This window comes from Dermacentor albipictus, chromosome 4, assembly GCF_038994185.2.
Source record: "Dermacentor albipictus isolate Rhodes 1998 colony chromosome 4, USDA_Dalb.pri_finalv2, whole genome shotgun sequence".
NCBI lineage: Eukaryota > Metazoa > Arthropoda > Arachnida > Ixodida > Ixodidae > Dermacentor > Dermacentor albipictus.
In genome coordinates, this window is record NC_091824.1 from 127,831,097 (window position 1) to 127,846,642 (window position 15,546).

The 15,546-nt window shown below is 47.0% G+C and overlaps 1 protein-coding gene across 1 annotated transcript; it reads right to left on the minus strand.

Annotated features, from left to right (window-relative positions):
- Positions 1-8,851: 8,851 nt before the first annotated feature.
- LOC135899593 (uncharacterized) lies at positions 8,852-14,721 on the minus strand. The gene is made up of 2 exons (XM_065428900.2): positions 14,066-14,721; positions 8,852-9,338 (listed from the first exon to the last, which is right to left on the minus strand). Exons 1-2 carry the CDS (start codon positions 14,623-14,625, stop codon positions 9,110-9,112), a joined length of 789 nt encoding a protein of 262 aa, XP_065284972.1. The 5' UTR covers positions 14,626-14,721; the 3' UTR covers positions 8,852-9,109.
- Positions 14,722-15,546: the final 825 nt, after the last annotated feature.

Genomic DNA, 15,546 nt, shown 5'->3' on the forward strand with positions numbered 1-15,546 from the left:
TACCCCCACTGATAATAACCTGCAGCGACCGATTTCCAGGCCTGGCTTGGTGCACTCATTTATCCCGATGACGTGAACATACGTCGACGTACATCGGCGTGTGGCTGACACACGTGGATTCATTCTTACAGGGAGCTTTAACCGACCGAGCACTCGTTCTCGCTAATACGGCGGAGTGTTCGCGATGTTCAAGTGTTTGGCGATAACTAATCAAGGGCGCAATCCTCGAAGTTGATTGCACGTACAAGAGTGGCTCTGTACTTCTTTAGGCGTCCGTACGCTGCTTCTTTGCTGATGGGCAGAATGTCGAAAGTATAATTTTATGGGTGAGGAAGGTGAATTTAGATGGCGAAGATAATGAAAACGCGCCCGCGTATTAAATAGAAAGGCAAATACGTTGAGGATGACTGTTTCTTCAGTGCTTCCGAAATATTTTAACATTGGAAGCAAAAGTGTCTCTATAGCACCCTATCGCAGAAGGTGTTTATTGAGAATGCCAGCACGCGCTGCAGGCAACTGTGATATCATGTTCACGCTTTTCTTTAATCAGTTTGTTCTTGTCACTACTTCTGATGCGCTTTTTCTGCTGATCTCACAATTTTTCTGACTTCTTTTGCCATTTTATAAGCTGACCTTTCCTGAGAAAAAAAAAACGAACTGACGGCATGAACGAAAGGCAGAGAGGTTGTATCGATTGAAGTCATAGCACTGGATAGACACGGGGCAGCAAGACGACAGGACGTGCCCTAATTATCCATAGAATTTTGTTTCAGAAAAACATAGTGCAGCACGGAAAGGTCTATAGACACAAAATCGTCGAGCTAAGTGCACACCTTGGATATTAAGCTGGTGATGAATAACAATATATATATATATATATATATATATATATATATATATATATATATATATATATATATATATATATATATATATATATATATATATATATCAATGAGTGACATTCCTTACCTTTATTTCTTTACTTCAGAAATTATTTCGCCTTGGCCACTCTATGTGGTTTAGGAATCGGGTGTACCTATTCTTATACATTTAATGGCTGGCGCAGTAGATGTCTACGGTATGTCTGCACTTTTTGTCAGTCTCCGAAGCCCCTGCGGGCGTCATCGAAGCTGCAATAATGTCGGATGGCCGGGATCCCGCTGGACCTTCGGCGCTTATTGCAGGGATAAATTTTGTTCATATTGTTAAGAATGGCGAGCTGCAATGCAAGATTGCCACCCAGTTACGACCGGGGAACAAGACACACATCCCCCACTCTCCGTCGCTTCAGCTAGGATGCATTCGATGAAGCGGGCTTTGTGCTGACACCGCCGCCATCCTCTAGCCTAATCGCCGTTGTGACGGAACGAGTTCGGCGGGCGAACTATTATGCCCGAGCTCCCCAGCGCGGACCTGATCTGCTACGCGTGAGCGAGCTGCCGCGGGAAAGCCGTTTTTTGTTGCTTCCCACGCGCCGACCGGGACGCAAGACAACGAGCTACCCAGAATGGCTCCGAGCTTCCCGGAACGGCGCCCCTCTGACGTCGGCTCCGAACATCGGAATGTGTGTGCCTTTGTGTGCGTAAACCGTTCTGCGGGGCGGCGGCGAATTTACAATGAGTAAACGAACGTTCGCGTCACCTTGTATCGCGGGAGGACCGAGTGTTTAAAAACTGCTGTGGTGCGAATGCTCGGGACACTTCTCTTGAGCAGTCATCTTGTACTGACACTCTCTCTGAAGCAGTCATGTTAGACTGATATAAATATTGTAAATAAACCCATATTCCTCGTTCTCGATGAGAAACAGTTCTTCCCTTCATCAACGTCCTCAGCGTGGATAAGTTGGACGACGGCATGGGCCAGCTACCTTCGAATTCATGCCGGACTACAATCTTGACAACGGATCACAAGCGATGGGATTGAGCCCCCAATCCTGACAATATACGTTTGAAAAGAACTGCAGTTGATATCTACAGAATGCTTTACGTAGATGTCGCTACGTAGGCGTTGTTCATTGTTGTTGTGGTATCACTGACACCAGTTGGCAACAAAGAGGTTCCTTGAAGAGAGGCACATTCCCGCAGCGGCGTATACCCGGTGGCCCCAGTTGCACATAATTTTAGAAGGCACTATCTGCGAGATCGGCCCACGAAAATGTCGATATATGCTTGAAAAACTTGGTTGATTCGGAAAATATTGATTCACATTAAAGTTAGAGAGTGCGAAATGATGACGAAGACAGAGTTAGAAACAGGCAAACACCGAGAGATTGGATGAAGTAATTATCGGAAATCAGTTTTCAGGGATGATATAGAATAGACGATATGGGGAGATGAAAGTAAATCTTAAAATGAGAAGACAAACAACGGTCAGCAATTATTAATTGAAAAGTGACAAAAACAATGACAGATGCAAATTCAGCAGGGCTGCCAGTTGGACTCGCTAAGAAATTCTTCGAAGGCGGAACACACATTCCTGCGGCTTAATCCCAAAGTGGAGGTCCAGAACAAGATAATAAAAGGATGTATTAAATCTAGGCCATGTCTTCGAATTGGAAGTTGCAAGATTATTTTTCCTTCAAAGGTGAAGCGACGGCAAGGTAAAATTTCTTGTTCCCTTGTGAAATGGCACATCCCACTCTGGGGGATCGGCCATGAATCGGGCGGTGACGTAAAAGTTGTAATTTCCACGTGTTTATGACCCCGTCTTCGTCTTTCTTTCGCTCTCATTAGTCTCAGTTTCTTCAAGAGACATAACGGTTTGGACGTTGCTACGGTTCACTTCGCTAGGTTTGTTTTACACTGCTTAAACGAAAGGAATTCCGGCAACGCCCTTTGCTGGAGCAGCTGGCTGGCTCATGTCTTACCCGATTTTCAAAAGTGCAGTGTTTTGGGCGCAAGCAGAACTAATTTACAGTCGGCCACAAGAACTAACAGCACAAAACAAATTTGCGAAAAAGAGAATTTTCGCGACGCCTTCGAACATAGCCTCGAACTCAAAGTTACGGGCTGCAGTAGTTCGTGCGATTTACACAGTGAACGTTAAATTAAAAGCGTTAACTGAGCAGAAACTAACATTCGTCGTGGAACCCATGTCCCACATACTTTTGTAGCTCACTGTACACCATAAAGAATCACGGGAACTTACGAAAGAAGAGCTAAATATAGAACACGCTGTTAATTCTGTCATGGAGGAGCTGCGGGCACACCCTTTATCCTTCAAGCTATGCGTTGGCCCGCCACGGGGCCAGGCGACTATTCATGCCAATTTCGCAGTGGCCTTGAATTTTTTGACAACACAACACATAACCCCTTCAGGCGCTGCGCGCACAATTATGCACGCCAAGATACTGTACCAAAGCAACAACGTAATAAAAATAACGATGTTTCCAACATGTCCCGCAAGTGTTGAAACACGGCTGATTGAATCTGTGCTGCAAGTGTGAATAATATTAACAAGTTGGAAAGCACGGGGTGCCTGGGATGTTGGCTCTTGGCGTCAGTATGCCGCCATGTAGGCGGTTCATTTCTTTCATTATTTTTCACAATATTATGTATCGGGAATCATTGTCCAAGTGGCTCGTTAGGAGCTCTCCAAGTATGCTAGAGACAAAGGAGTTGATGTTCTCATATCTGCCGTTCCTGCAGAATTTTCGCATAGAGGCCACTTGACAAAACTCACTGTAGAACTAAAACTTTTTAGTCCGGTCTGAAGCTGCACGCTTTTAACAATTCTGAAGACGTAAGAAATGTGGTGTAATTAAATTTTTCATGAACCTAACGATTTAGCATCCGAAGGGTATAAAATAGAGCTGTTTCCATCACAGACAGCATGTTCAAAACCTGGCGGCACACGGACCTTGGCGCCGCTTTTGTTTTAGCAGGACACCTGATGTGAAACGATTAATATATAAGTAAAACTGGATTTCGCATTCCAATGGAGATGTAATATATGGCTCTTGGCAGCTGTTTGGAGCACAGCTCGCTTCGTCTTTTTTTCTCTCTCGCATTTATCAAAAACAAGGCCACCTCAGCAGGGTGTCGTTTCAGAGAGGGCGCAGGCTAAGTACAGTTGTCACGTGTTTACGTTTCTGTGCCCGTACGCACAGCTGGCTTAACCATATTCAACAAACAAGGCTTTTCAGGCAACCTACGCTTGTACCAGTACGTTAAAGGGAATATGCACAAAGATGTGGCTATCACAAGCGCATGCCCGTCCTTTCCCGTCTTGTAAGCCATGCGCAGTACTGAAAGTTAAGTCAACATTTTTGTTGCAACAATGCAACATTTTTAGCATAGACGGTCGTGCGTTTAAAAAGCACTATCAAACATGGCGGAACGTTTTCATTTTTCCGTTGGAGGCGGGGGGACCTTGGGGCCCGACCAGGACTTCCGATCCCCATATATATATAATCTTTATTAACAGTTGCACTTTAAGAAACTTCGTGTCATCTCGAAGAATTGTTCATTGAAGTAACGACCTTATATGAGTACTTACCAGACATCGTACGAGGCAGGTCAATTTCACAGTCTGAGTCCTCTCGCACCACCAAGAATCTGGCGTATCTCGGTGGTGTAATCTTCCTTCATGTAATTGCCTTACACTTGGCTATCAATAATACTGCTTCGCCTTTCCGACGAAACTGCAGCCTCACTTTCTTTTACATTTCTTTACTGTGATTCCGGGTATAAGAGCCGCTGCGCATGGCTGCTGTTTCTGATTTCGAGTGAATGCGGCTTGGCCTCATTTTGGTTACTGAGTGAATTATTAGATCGAAGCTTTCAGCCTCTACGAAGGTCGTTTGGTAAGTGTGGTAAAAAAGAATTAAAGACACCATGTTTGCATAAAACATTATTTTATTTTTCAACAATGTTCCCTTCCAGCTGATCCGGGCTCCACCCTGCGAGGAAGGCACCCAATCTCATGGCAAATAAATGTTTTCTCTCTTTCTCTCTCTATCTCTCTCTCATGGCAAATAAATGTTTTCTCTCTTTCTCTCTCTATCTCTCTCCTCACACTTCTTCCAGCGGTGCTCCAATTTTTTTATACCCTCAGAAAAAAAAAAGAAGGATGGCTCAAGGCCCTTGAAGTAGTCATTTACCACTGAGGTACTCTTTTCATCTGAAGAAAATTATTTCCACCCAGCCAATTTTTCAGGTTTGGAAAGAGGAAAAAGCCGCATGGGGCCAAATCCGGAGAATAGGGTGGATGAGGCACAACCTCGAAGCTTAACTCGTGCAATTTGGCCATCGCAACACACAATCTGTAGGGCGGAGCATTGCCTTGGTGAAATAGTATTTGCCATGCTAACCCAGGTCCTTTAGGGCGCAATTCTTTTTTCTGCTGATCTAGGAGCTTTGCATAATATGGTTCTATTATCGTTTTGCTATTTTATAAGTAGTCTACAAAGATTATTCTTCGTGAATTCCAAAAGACAGTCGCCATTATTTTTCCGGATAAACAAATAGTCTGCCTTTTCTGGAGCACCTTCATCAGGCCCAGTCCATTGCTTTGACTGATGTTTAGACTGTGGAGTGTAATGATGTGTCCACATCTCGTCAACTGTCACAAATTGATGCCAAAGGTCCTGCGGATTGCGATCAAGCATCGATAAACACTGCTTTGAAATGTCTGTCTTCATGCGCCTTTGGTCGATCGACAGCAGTCGTGGCACCCAATGGGCAAAGACCTTCTTCATCTGCAATTTCTCATGAATTGTGAACGCTGTCTGTCTACATGCCTACAGTTTCAGCTATCTCACGTTACCTTCACTTGGCGGTCTTCCATGACGATTCCACGAATTTTCAATATCACTTCTGCCGTGGTGACCTCCACTGGACGCCCAGGACGTGCTTCATGTAGCGTCAAAGTTCGGCCACGTTTGAATTCATTGATCCAGTGGCAAACGGTCTTCAGTGATGATGCACAGTCTCAATGAACTCCGCTCAACTCGGCTTTGATTTGGGCAGCCGTCCACTGTTTTACATAAAAATGTTTGATCCCTGCTCGAAATTCACCTTTTTCCATTTTGGCGGGAATCACCACACAGCTCAGTGCCAAACGCTGTCACGGGCTTACTATCGGTACCAGCGTCAACAAGTTCTTCCGTCATGTGAATGCTGCTTCTCACATGCCACCTAGAAGAAAAGAGAAATGTAGCGCCATTTCTTGTATTTTTACCATATTTATCAAACGACCCTCGTACTTGGTCGCGATTTCTCGCGCCCACGCACGTGGTTCTGCACACAAAAACTAATGGCAGCTGGAAGCCTTTGTGATTGAGTTTCCGCGCAACAGCATTATGTTTTCTCGCACATTCGAATTACAAACCGATGCCGTCATGTATGCAGGTTGTGTTTTAGTCGTACTTTACGAATTTTATGAGACATTTTTCTTCGAAAAATTTAGTTCAATAACGCACTTACGCTGGCGGAGGGCCTACAAGAATGAGGATGCATGCTGTGCTAACGGTACCACCCCTTAGCAGCCGCAGCCACTCAGACTGACATCAATCTACTTTGAGAACGTGCCGTGTATACAATCATTCATTTCTCGTATATATTATCGTCCTGGTGCAATTGTGCCGTGATTGTGACTGAGTGTTCGTATCGTGTCTTGCTTGAATAAACTTTTTTTTCTAAACACCACGGCAGCTGAAAAAAAGGGCTTTGTCTTTCAGTTACCGCGTACCAGGTTTATGTTTTCTCCTATATTCTAATAACAATCCGAATCAATCATGCGTGCAGCTTGTTTGTAATTCGTATTTTAAGCATTTTTTGACGCAATTTACTTTTAAGCATTCATTTACTTCAGCGATGTACTTGCGATTGGCAGGACGGCCCAGAAGAATGAGGCATGCTGCACTTCCGCACACCTGCGTGCGCACAAACGTACGTCGCTTGTGGTGGCGGTGCTAACGTCGGCAACAGCTTTTCTGCACACCCACTTTCGCAGGGCGGAATGGAGGCGGAATTTCTTTTATATATATTTAGGACCAGTGCATGCAAGTGATGGTATTTTCATCCATAATGAAAGTTGTAAATTATTATAAGCTTTTTTTTTTATTGTAGAGCGCAGCTATAAGGCCGTGGATTATTCTCTTAGCTAAATTCTCTTAGCTATAAGGCACTCGTTCCTGCGTTCAGTGTTGGCGTACCTCGGCGTGCCTCGTACCTAAGCGAACGAGCGCAGCGAGAGACGTAAAACGGCGAGAACGAAGAGAGCGGGAGGGGGAAAGCGGAGGAGGTGGGTGCAGCGGAAGTATGAGGAAAGGGGAGGAGAGTATGACGAAAGGGTGAGGAGGAAAACGGAGTGCCGCACGAGACATGCGATCAGACGTCGGCGATCAGGGGACTTATTCTGCGACGATCGCTTCGACGATACTATCGCGTTCGCTCAAGCGCTCAACCAGCCAATCAGCTCATCCGAGTTTACTCGACAAGCCAATCAGAGCACGCCTGATGGCGACGCTATCACCGAGACTGATCGTCGCAGAATATACCCCCAGGCATGCGGCGGGCGCTATGGAAACTCAAGCGCTGGCGTGGGCTTCAGGCCCACTGCGCCGTCGCCGCCGCTAGAGAATGCGCGCCGCGCATTCCCCTGTTCACGCTTTCTTTCCGAACAATGAGTGACGCAACGCGTGGAAGTGCTCCGTCGGCCGCTGCTGCTAAACGAGCTGCCCGATCCGAGGCACAGCAGCGCCGCCGAGAAGACCCTGCCGTTCAGAATCAAATTCTCTGTCACAATATATCACGAATTCAAAACACCTAAAGTGCTGCGCTCGAAATTCGCATTAGGAAGTATCGTAATCGTCGGTGAATTTTTTTTTTTTCGCGAGTCGTTAGCAATGCTTGCGGAAAATTGAAGCAATACCGAGACCCGTATTATTCACGTGCATTTCTGACGTTGTTGATAAAAGAAGTTTGCCGAAGGGGACACTCAAGTCTGCAAGTTTCTTTTTAAGGGTCAGAAAAGCACGCAAGGCCATTCGAAGCGGGGTAAAAATACATCAACATTTTCATTCTCTATGTATATAGGCATATAATGCATATAATTAGAAATAAATTATTAGTTAGCTACCTCCTTCTCTTCAAAAATGTAATAAACTTTGTTCTCGTTTATATTTACATATATTGTGTCTGTCGATGGTGTTTACAGTGGAAATAAAGAAAAAGAATGCTGAAGTGATAAAATACGAATGTGGTAGGTACCGCTGGTACTTCTAATGCGCTTGCCCTCCTATTGCCTGATTTACACCAATAAAACGAAAGTATGAATTAAAGCCATGCACGCATGCACGTCCACTTCAACAATAATGCAGTAGGTTTTTAGCCCCAATAAAATTTTATCTGAAAACTTAGAGGTAATTCAAAAGAAACCTCAAATGATGTGGGTGACAGAACTATGGTGATGACACTTCAGGGGAGGGGGGTAGGATCCGGCACCACCAGAAGGAGATAGCTCTACCCCCCTCCTCACCCTCCCCACCCCCCTCCAGGAAAACTTAGGAGGGGGCTCAGGCCCCTCCCGCCTACCCCGCCGTTGGCGCTTATGTTATCAGATAAGAGTTCGAGAAGTGCAGATTCAAACACTAATTCTATCTGCTTTTTTCTCTCTCTCTTGGGCGTCAATTCCACTCAGGCTGTTTTCACTAATCTTTGGTACATGTCGAGAGATTCGTAAGGACATTCGTTGTAGCGTTTCTGTAACATAGGGCGATTTTGTTGCCCACTGTCATAGCCACAGCGATGCGCAGCTGGGAGCACAGCTGGGAGCTGGGAGCCGCACCTGTGCTTGCATACGTTGACTGCACACTACGTGAACTACAAAAACACAAGACACAATGTATGGCATAATGATATGCGGGGCGCGTAGAACTAGAGAACCGTTTCATCATTTATTATTAACAGCGCTTCAGAACAAAGGAACCACCGAGGTTTCGTCGCATGGTAGCTAAGTTCTGAGTACTGCTCAATATTGCAGGTCGCGAAGCAGGTGCGCGCGCTTGAATTCCGCGCAGGCCTCGCATACCGCACGTGCGTATGCCATCATTATGGCGAGCGCTCAGAGCTGCCGGCGCACAGTACAAAGGCGGCCGTTTGACCTAGAGGACATAATACATGTGGCCGCTTTTCGAGGCGTCTGTTTTCCTGTGCGCCCTCGCCGCCGCCAGCGTCGTGCCGTTGATCGCCGGGTCAGCGGCCTCCGCGCAGGCGCCCATGCCACACGAGTAGGCGATCACGGAGCACGCGACGATGACGAAGAGCAGGCATATGGAGAAGATGGCGATGGACACCTGACTCAGCGGCTCGTTGTACGAAAAGGAGGAAAGGCTGCGATAACGAGAGAGAGAGAGAAAGAAAGAGAGAGAGAGAAAGAGAGAGAGAGAGAGAGAGAGAGAGAGAGAGAGAGAGAGAAAGGCGGAAATAGCAGTCAAGTTAGTTAATTCGAGTTTAATGGCGCAAAATCGACTAAAGCCATGCTGCGCCAAAATAGCAGTAAAGCACCCCATGCCTTCTATCATTGGCGACTTGTTCGACAACCTTAGCTACATACTAAATCGTTTCTGAAAGAGCCCAGTAATTTCACATATTTCGTGCACAATTATTCTGGAATTCACAAGGCCCCTCATTTACGCATGTTGCACTAATTCCTTAGTATAGGGCAGAAATGATAAAGAAAAGTTACTTAAATGTGTACGTAAGTGTTTCACACAGAAAAGTTGAGTGGCACTCGATCGCTGGCGTAGTTGTTCCTGGACCATGCTCTCAATCTCCCAGTCAGAGTCAAGGGGTTTCCACATTTCATATGGAGGCTTTAACGGTGAGAACTTGTATTGCGATAGCAATTAAACGCAAACTCCAGGCGCATTTCTGCCGTAGTCGCCATGATTTTTCGTACAAAGACCAAGGGCGACAACATCGTTGCCGCGCGCCGTGTGCTGCATGTGCACGTGAAAGCGGGGACGAAGCACGCGCCGTCTTCTATCGCGCGCAAGGGAGTGGGGAGGGGGGTTCTACTCCGGCGGCTGCTGCGTGTGGTGCTGCCGCGCGGCCCTATCTTGAAATCGAACTGTGATGAGTACAAAGCCTAGGCGCGCGGAGGACTCAAAGCTTCGTGTGCACTGTCTTCGCAAATAGGTGCTGGTAACCCGTTTCCAGAGTGTAATTATACTTCATGCAAAGTTTATTTCATTTTTGAGAGTCCTCGTACTTCCGATGGAAAGCTTTTCTTGTCATAAGGCACAATCAGAGGAAGCGTACATATGCCATAAGGTAGGGCGGAACTATTCCAAGAAGTATCAAGTCTCAGGAAAAGTACAATTTCCTACCATTTCCGATATAAACCGCCATACTATATAGTTTACGTTCCCTTCTCGCGCACCCATTATGGGAAAGAAAGACTTGACTATGCACTGGAAGCTACACTAAATGAGCTAGACCGGGAAAATGTGGACGTTCCGGCTCTTACTAACAAAACCTTATTTGATCTGTGTGTTTGACTGTATTGAAACTGCTTATGCTTCTAATTGTTGAATTAAATATGTATGTTGTGTAATTCTAATTGTAACTGCCATTTGCGATGCAAGTGTCTGATCGTTTCTTTATTTGCTGATGTTTATATAGCTGAATCCATATAACAATTCGTCGTGTCACTGCTGCTGTACGGGTGGCTAGAACTTAGTCAAGCTGCCGAGATGCAGCTTTTTTCTCTGGCCCCCTATTTTCGCAGTAGCAATGTATTGTCTGCGGCGAAAATAAAACTTGATTGATTATTCATTGATTGATCAGGGAGCACAATTCGTAAATAAGTTCACTATGAAACAGGCAGTTGCCACTGCAAAAAGATTTGTCAGCATTCAATACGCGGTATAGAGCGTACGATGTGCGCTTGGGTCGCATATGAATACGTAGAAAAATAACAATAGCATACAGTAGAGAACGCTTCCATTTATCAGCAAATTCGACTGCAACGACACAGGAGCGGAGGTTTTTAAAGGTCGCAAGCTCAAAGCCACGGCGTGCGCGGAAGCATTCACAGAAATAGGCGATAGCTGTGCGGAGACGACGATTTAAAAAAAAAATAAGGGAACGATAACGCAGACACCATGCCCGGCGATTATCTAAGTTAATGCGAGGCAGTTCTCTCCTGCACGCGACGCAAAACCCAACCGAACTCACGTCCTGCTGCGGATAGGCTCACTCGAGGACCGCCACGAACGCGGGTCGCGACGCCATGACGACGTACGAACCGCAGGCGGTCCCAGACGCTACACGGGGCACCAAATTCGTCTTCCACAAAGTGCTTTTAGAAGTACGCGTCTGAGTCCCTCAAGTGGCTGTCCTCCAGTCGGGGCCGCTTGGTCACGGCGGCATGTTCTGTGACCGTCTGCTCGGCCTGTCAGTGTTTTTCGGCCGCACGTCGCTTCTTTGCTTGCGCTCCACGGCCGCGCGTATCTCGTTGGCCCGTAGCTCCGCCTCCTGCCTAACCGGTTCAGTACGCATCGCATACGTCTCTGCAGAACTTTTGCACTCTTCCGCTTGATACTCTCGAGGCCTCATTGTTGTATCTGCAAGTACGCGCAACGTAGCGCGCCTAGCGCAACCGAGCCAAAAATGTGCCCCCCCCCCCCCTCCACCCACCCCCCCTCAAGGAAATGCTTCGCGTTTAAAACCCTGCTGTAACATAAAAAGAAGAAAGCTGAGCGCTTTTCTCTTTTTTCTCTCTGCTTTTTGGTGACTTTCCAGTCCGTGTACAGGTGGTCGCTAACGATTCAATCGTCGAAAGAGACGCAAAAGTTTGCTTCGCAACGAGAAGTGCACACTGTTTACCAAGGATGTCAAATTGAACGGAAGCAGCGTCTGCCTGCGACCGAGACCGGTGTCTGTGTATGCAGTCTGCTCTCACCGCTGCGAGGGCAGCCGCCCCACAAAGGCTCGAATAACAAGGCAGGTCACGCATGGCAGCTCCCAAGCGCCACGGCTGGCTGCGCAGGCCAGAAGCAGAGAATGTGGCTGGGGCCTTCCATCTTCGTCGGTCCTCGCGCAGCATGTCAGCTGTATCGGGTGCGGCGCGTTTGGTGACTTTCAGAGCGCGAAACGCGAATCCGGTGACTCGTACGAGATGAAGCGCCCGTAACCGTAGCTTTCCCCGCCCGGCTGGTTGCGGGTTCTTAAGGGCTTTACGTGGGACTCGAGCGTAACAAGCGAAAAGGTTAGGTTACAACGCCCAGTGCAGTCTGAGGAGATAAAGGAACGAAAGAAAAGAAAGCCAGAGAGACAGACAAGGAAGACGACGGAGGTTAGGCTGCAGTTTTGACGCGACGCTATACATAGAAGAACAACCGCTATTTGTTGAAATTGTTTATATGACCGCGGAACGCAAATTGACAACGTTTTGCCTTGCAAGTGTTGAATACACCGCATCGAACGTCGACCGTGCACATGACAACTCCGAAGCCTCCCTTCAAGGCACTACTTCAAAACTTCAAAGCAAGTCTGCTTTGCGTACTACTGTGTTTTTGCTGTCCTGCAAGAATGCTACAACACGTGATCCTCTTCTGTCTTTCCACCTCAACAACTTTTAGTCTATTGCAGTGATTGCTGGACCAATTTACAAACAAACAAACAAACAAACAAACAAACAAACAAACAAACAAACAAACAAACAAACAAACAAGTCAACAATGGAACTTTCCGGCTTCCTTGTAGGAGTTCTCTCTGGTAAGTAATGGCCGCGCAACAAAACCGTATGCTTATTAAGGGACACAAAATCTGAGGGCTCCTCTGTCATCTACTTTCACTCATCAAACATTTCTTCCGGCAGATTTCTTTCTTTTGCGGTTAAAAACAGTGATCAGTCCAGCCTATGCGAACCAGGTGAGTCTATAGTCATATTTCGCAATCTTACTGCTCCCACCTGCGTTACCTTTTCGTGCACATTCATTTCCTTTTCAGTTAAATTTACATTTCGATTAAGCACGTCAGACAATTTTCCCTACGCTTAAATTGAATTCATTGTCTGTTTTCTTCATACGGTTTCAACTTCGACTGATTGTTGTCCTCACCATCTTGAACAAAGAACAGTTGAATTTTTTCGGAGCGTTTATGCTTTCTCATATTGCCCCCTCTGTTCGATATGATAACCGCAGCATTGTTCTGCGCGTTTGTTCTGCGACACTTCAACACATACACTTCGTCGAATTCTCGAATACTCATCTCGCTTTTGCAACTGCGAAAACTCGGTGCCACTCCTCGCAACGGTACACCGGCTCACGGCGATACTCTTACGCCCTTTCATTGTACTATCACGCACCATCTGAACTGAGCGGTCTCTCTGGTGACATTGTTGAGCTCCAGTTTGCGTTCTTCATCAATGCCGAATACAACAAACACGGCCGTCACCTCAAACGAGAACCAGCTTCATTGGAAGAATGGACGATTGCAGTATAGGGTCGACAAGGTACCGGAGAGAAACTATAAGGTTGAGCTAACGGGGCTCAGAGTCCAGATTCATTAAGCCAAGCTCAGTTTAAAAGAAGGTCATTGAAACCAGAGCTGTCGCTGGCCTACAATGGACTCCGAAGCTTCTCTTGCCTTCCAGACGCGTTAAAATTCCGTTTCATTAAAGGTGTTTATGCCAATGAGGAGACAATGTGGCCTGGCTTGACACTATAGAGTTGGCCTAATTCTGGAGAGTGACAAATGCTCTAATTGCACACATAATGCCTGCACTAACCTGAACCACGTACTCTGGACCTGTCCTGGTCAACAACAGAATCGACACAAAAGTACCGAGTATACTACTAGCGACCTTCAGACCCGCAGAGATGCGCCCGTAGTATACCCCCAACTTGGCCCGGACATCCGAGAAACATTTTTCGAGAGCATGTACGCGGGAGCGGCATTGCTCCCGATCTCTAAATGTCCCTAATCCTTACAGACCACAACCTTTCACCTGCATGGTCAATACCAAGGGATGATCCTATCCAAAAATATGTTAAGCAAACAATCGAAAAGGCAAAGCGCTTCAGCTGTTCTGATGCATGCTAACACCGCACCTGGAGGATGCTTTGGCGATGGTCTTGAGGAACGACTCGTGCTTCGGCTCGTGCTCTTCGTGCTGTTCGCGGACGAGTAGAATGGCCATGGACGAGGTCGCCGGGCTGGCCGAGAACGCCTGCGTTGTAGCGTGGGTCTCGGTGTCGACTTCGTTGGAATCTTCGCTCAGCCAGCCGGCAGCATCGGTACCGTGGCTGCTGCTGCCAGGCCACCACCTTTCCTTTCGAGCGCCACCGCTGTGCCACTTCGAGGCAGCGCCGTTGCTCTGGTCGCTCCTGGTCAAATCGTGGATGTCGGCGTCCAGGAGCTCATCCTTGACGTCCACATCCGCCGTCGACTGCTCGTCGCCCAGCGTGGTCTTTCGGTTGACAACGCCCGTACCGCTGTCACTGCTGCTGTTACTCCCACTGCTGTCCTTCCCGGGCTGCCGGGAGACGTTCCGAGATCGTGGCTTGACTTCACCTTCCGGCTCGCCACCTGCTGCCTCGCCGCTAGTGGAAAGCGAGTGCTTCTTTCCACTCTTGATCGTACTCGATGTCGAGGTTGAGCGGTTGCTCATCGCTACTTTCGTTCACCTCGGAAAACGTAGTTGTTGTTGTTGTTGTTGTCCTGAGTGGCAGTGGCACATACCCACAGTGGGGGATAACGTAGGACACTGCAACACCTCCCGCCGAGACGATTTTCTTCTTTCTCATTTCCCCTATCACCAAGTATTGGGTACGCGCCATAGTAGATATCCATCATCATCCACTGGAACCACTAATGGCGGAAAAGGCCATTTCAAAACATGTACTTATCTGAGTTTTCTCCGACTAAGCAGTTGACAGGCTGGGTCCCTGGCTGTGGTTTCGGATCCGGTCGACATGAAGGAATCCTAAAGTATGCTTGAAGTGAATCAATGTTACGTTCTTGAACAAGGGGATCACAGCTCTTTAACATATGGCCATGCACTGAGCATGCCGATCAGCTGAAGTTGCAACACTCACGACAAGAGCAAAATTAAACAGTATTCGTGAGGTTTTATTTTCTTGCGAAGAACTAGGGACGAAAAATTCGAACATTAGCTGCCAAGCAGAACATGAGGTGCGTTAACGTCAAGAAGAAAAATGGGTATGTCTGTTCAACTTTGCGATGAGTGAAGTCTAACGTCGAAGTGCTGGCCTTTCAGGGTAATTCATACAGATTACAGTTACTCTTATTCACTGGGGCAGCTGGGAGGCAGCCACCATTACTAAATCGAAGCTTCCTTTGCGAATCTTCCCGAGCTTTACTGGCTGTCGCTGCTGTCTTGGCAAATAGTTCATACTTGAAAGAAATAGAGTTACGTGCCCGAACGTGGTCTTGAACCTTGGTGCACCAGCACAGTAGCCCAATGCCACGATAGGCCACGATAACACGTATACTTCTATCATGCCAACACCAGTTAGCTCTTAGAGATGATGACTGAATGTGTCACATTGCATAGCTCGGATGCGTGAGA

Coding starts and splice junctions, on each gene's coding strand:
- LOC135899593 (XM_065428900.2), bottom strand. CDS start 14,625: ATGAGCAACCGCTCAACCTCGACATCGAGTACGATCAAGAGTGGAAAG. Junction 9,339..14,065: donor ATCGCCAAAGCATCCTCCAG/GTGCGGTGTTAG, acceptor TCGTTATCGCAG/CCTTTCCTCCTTTTCGTACA.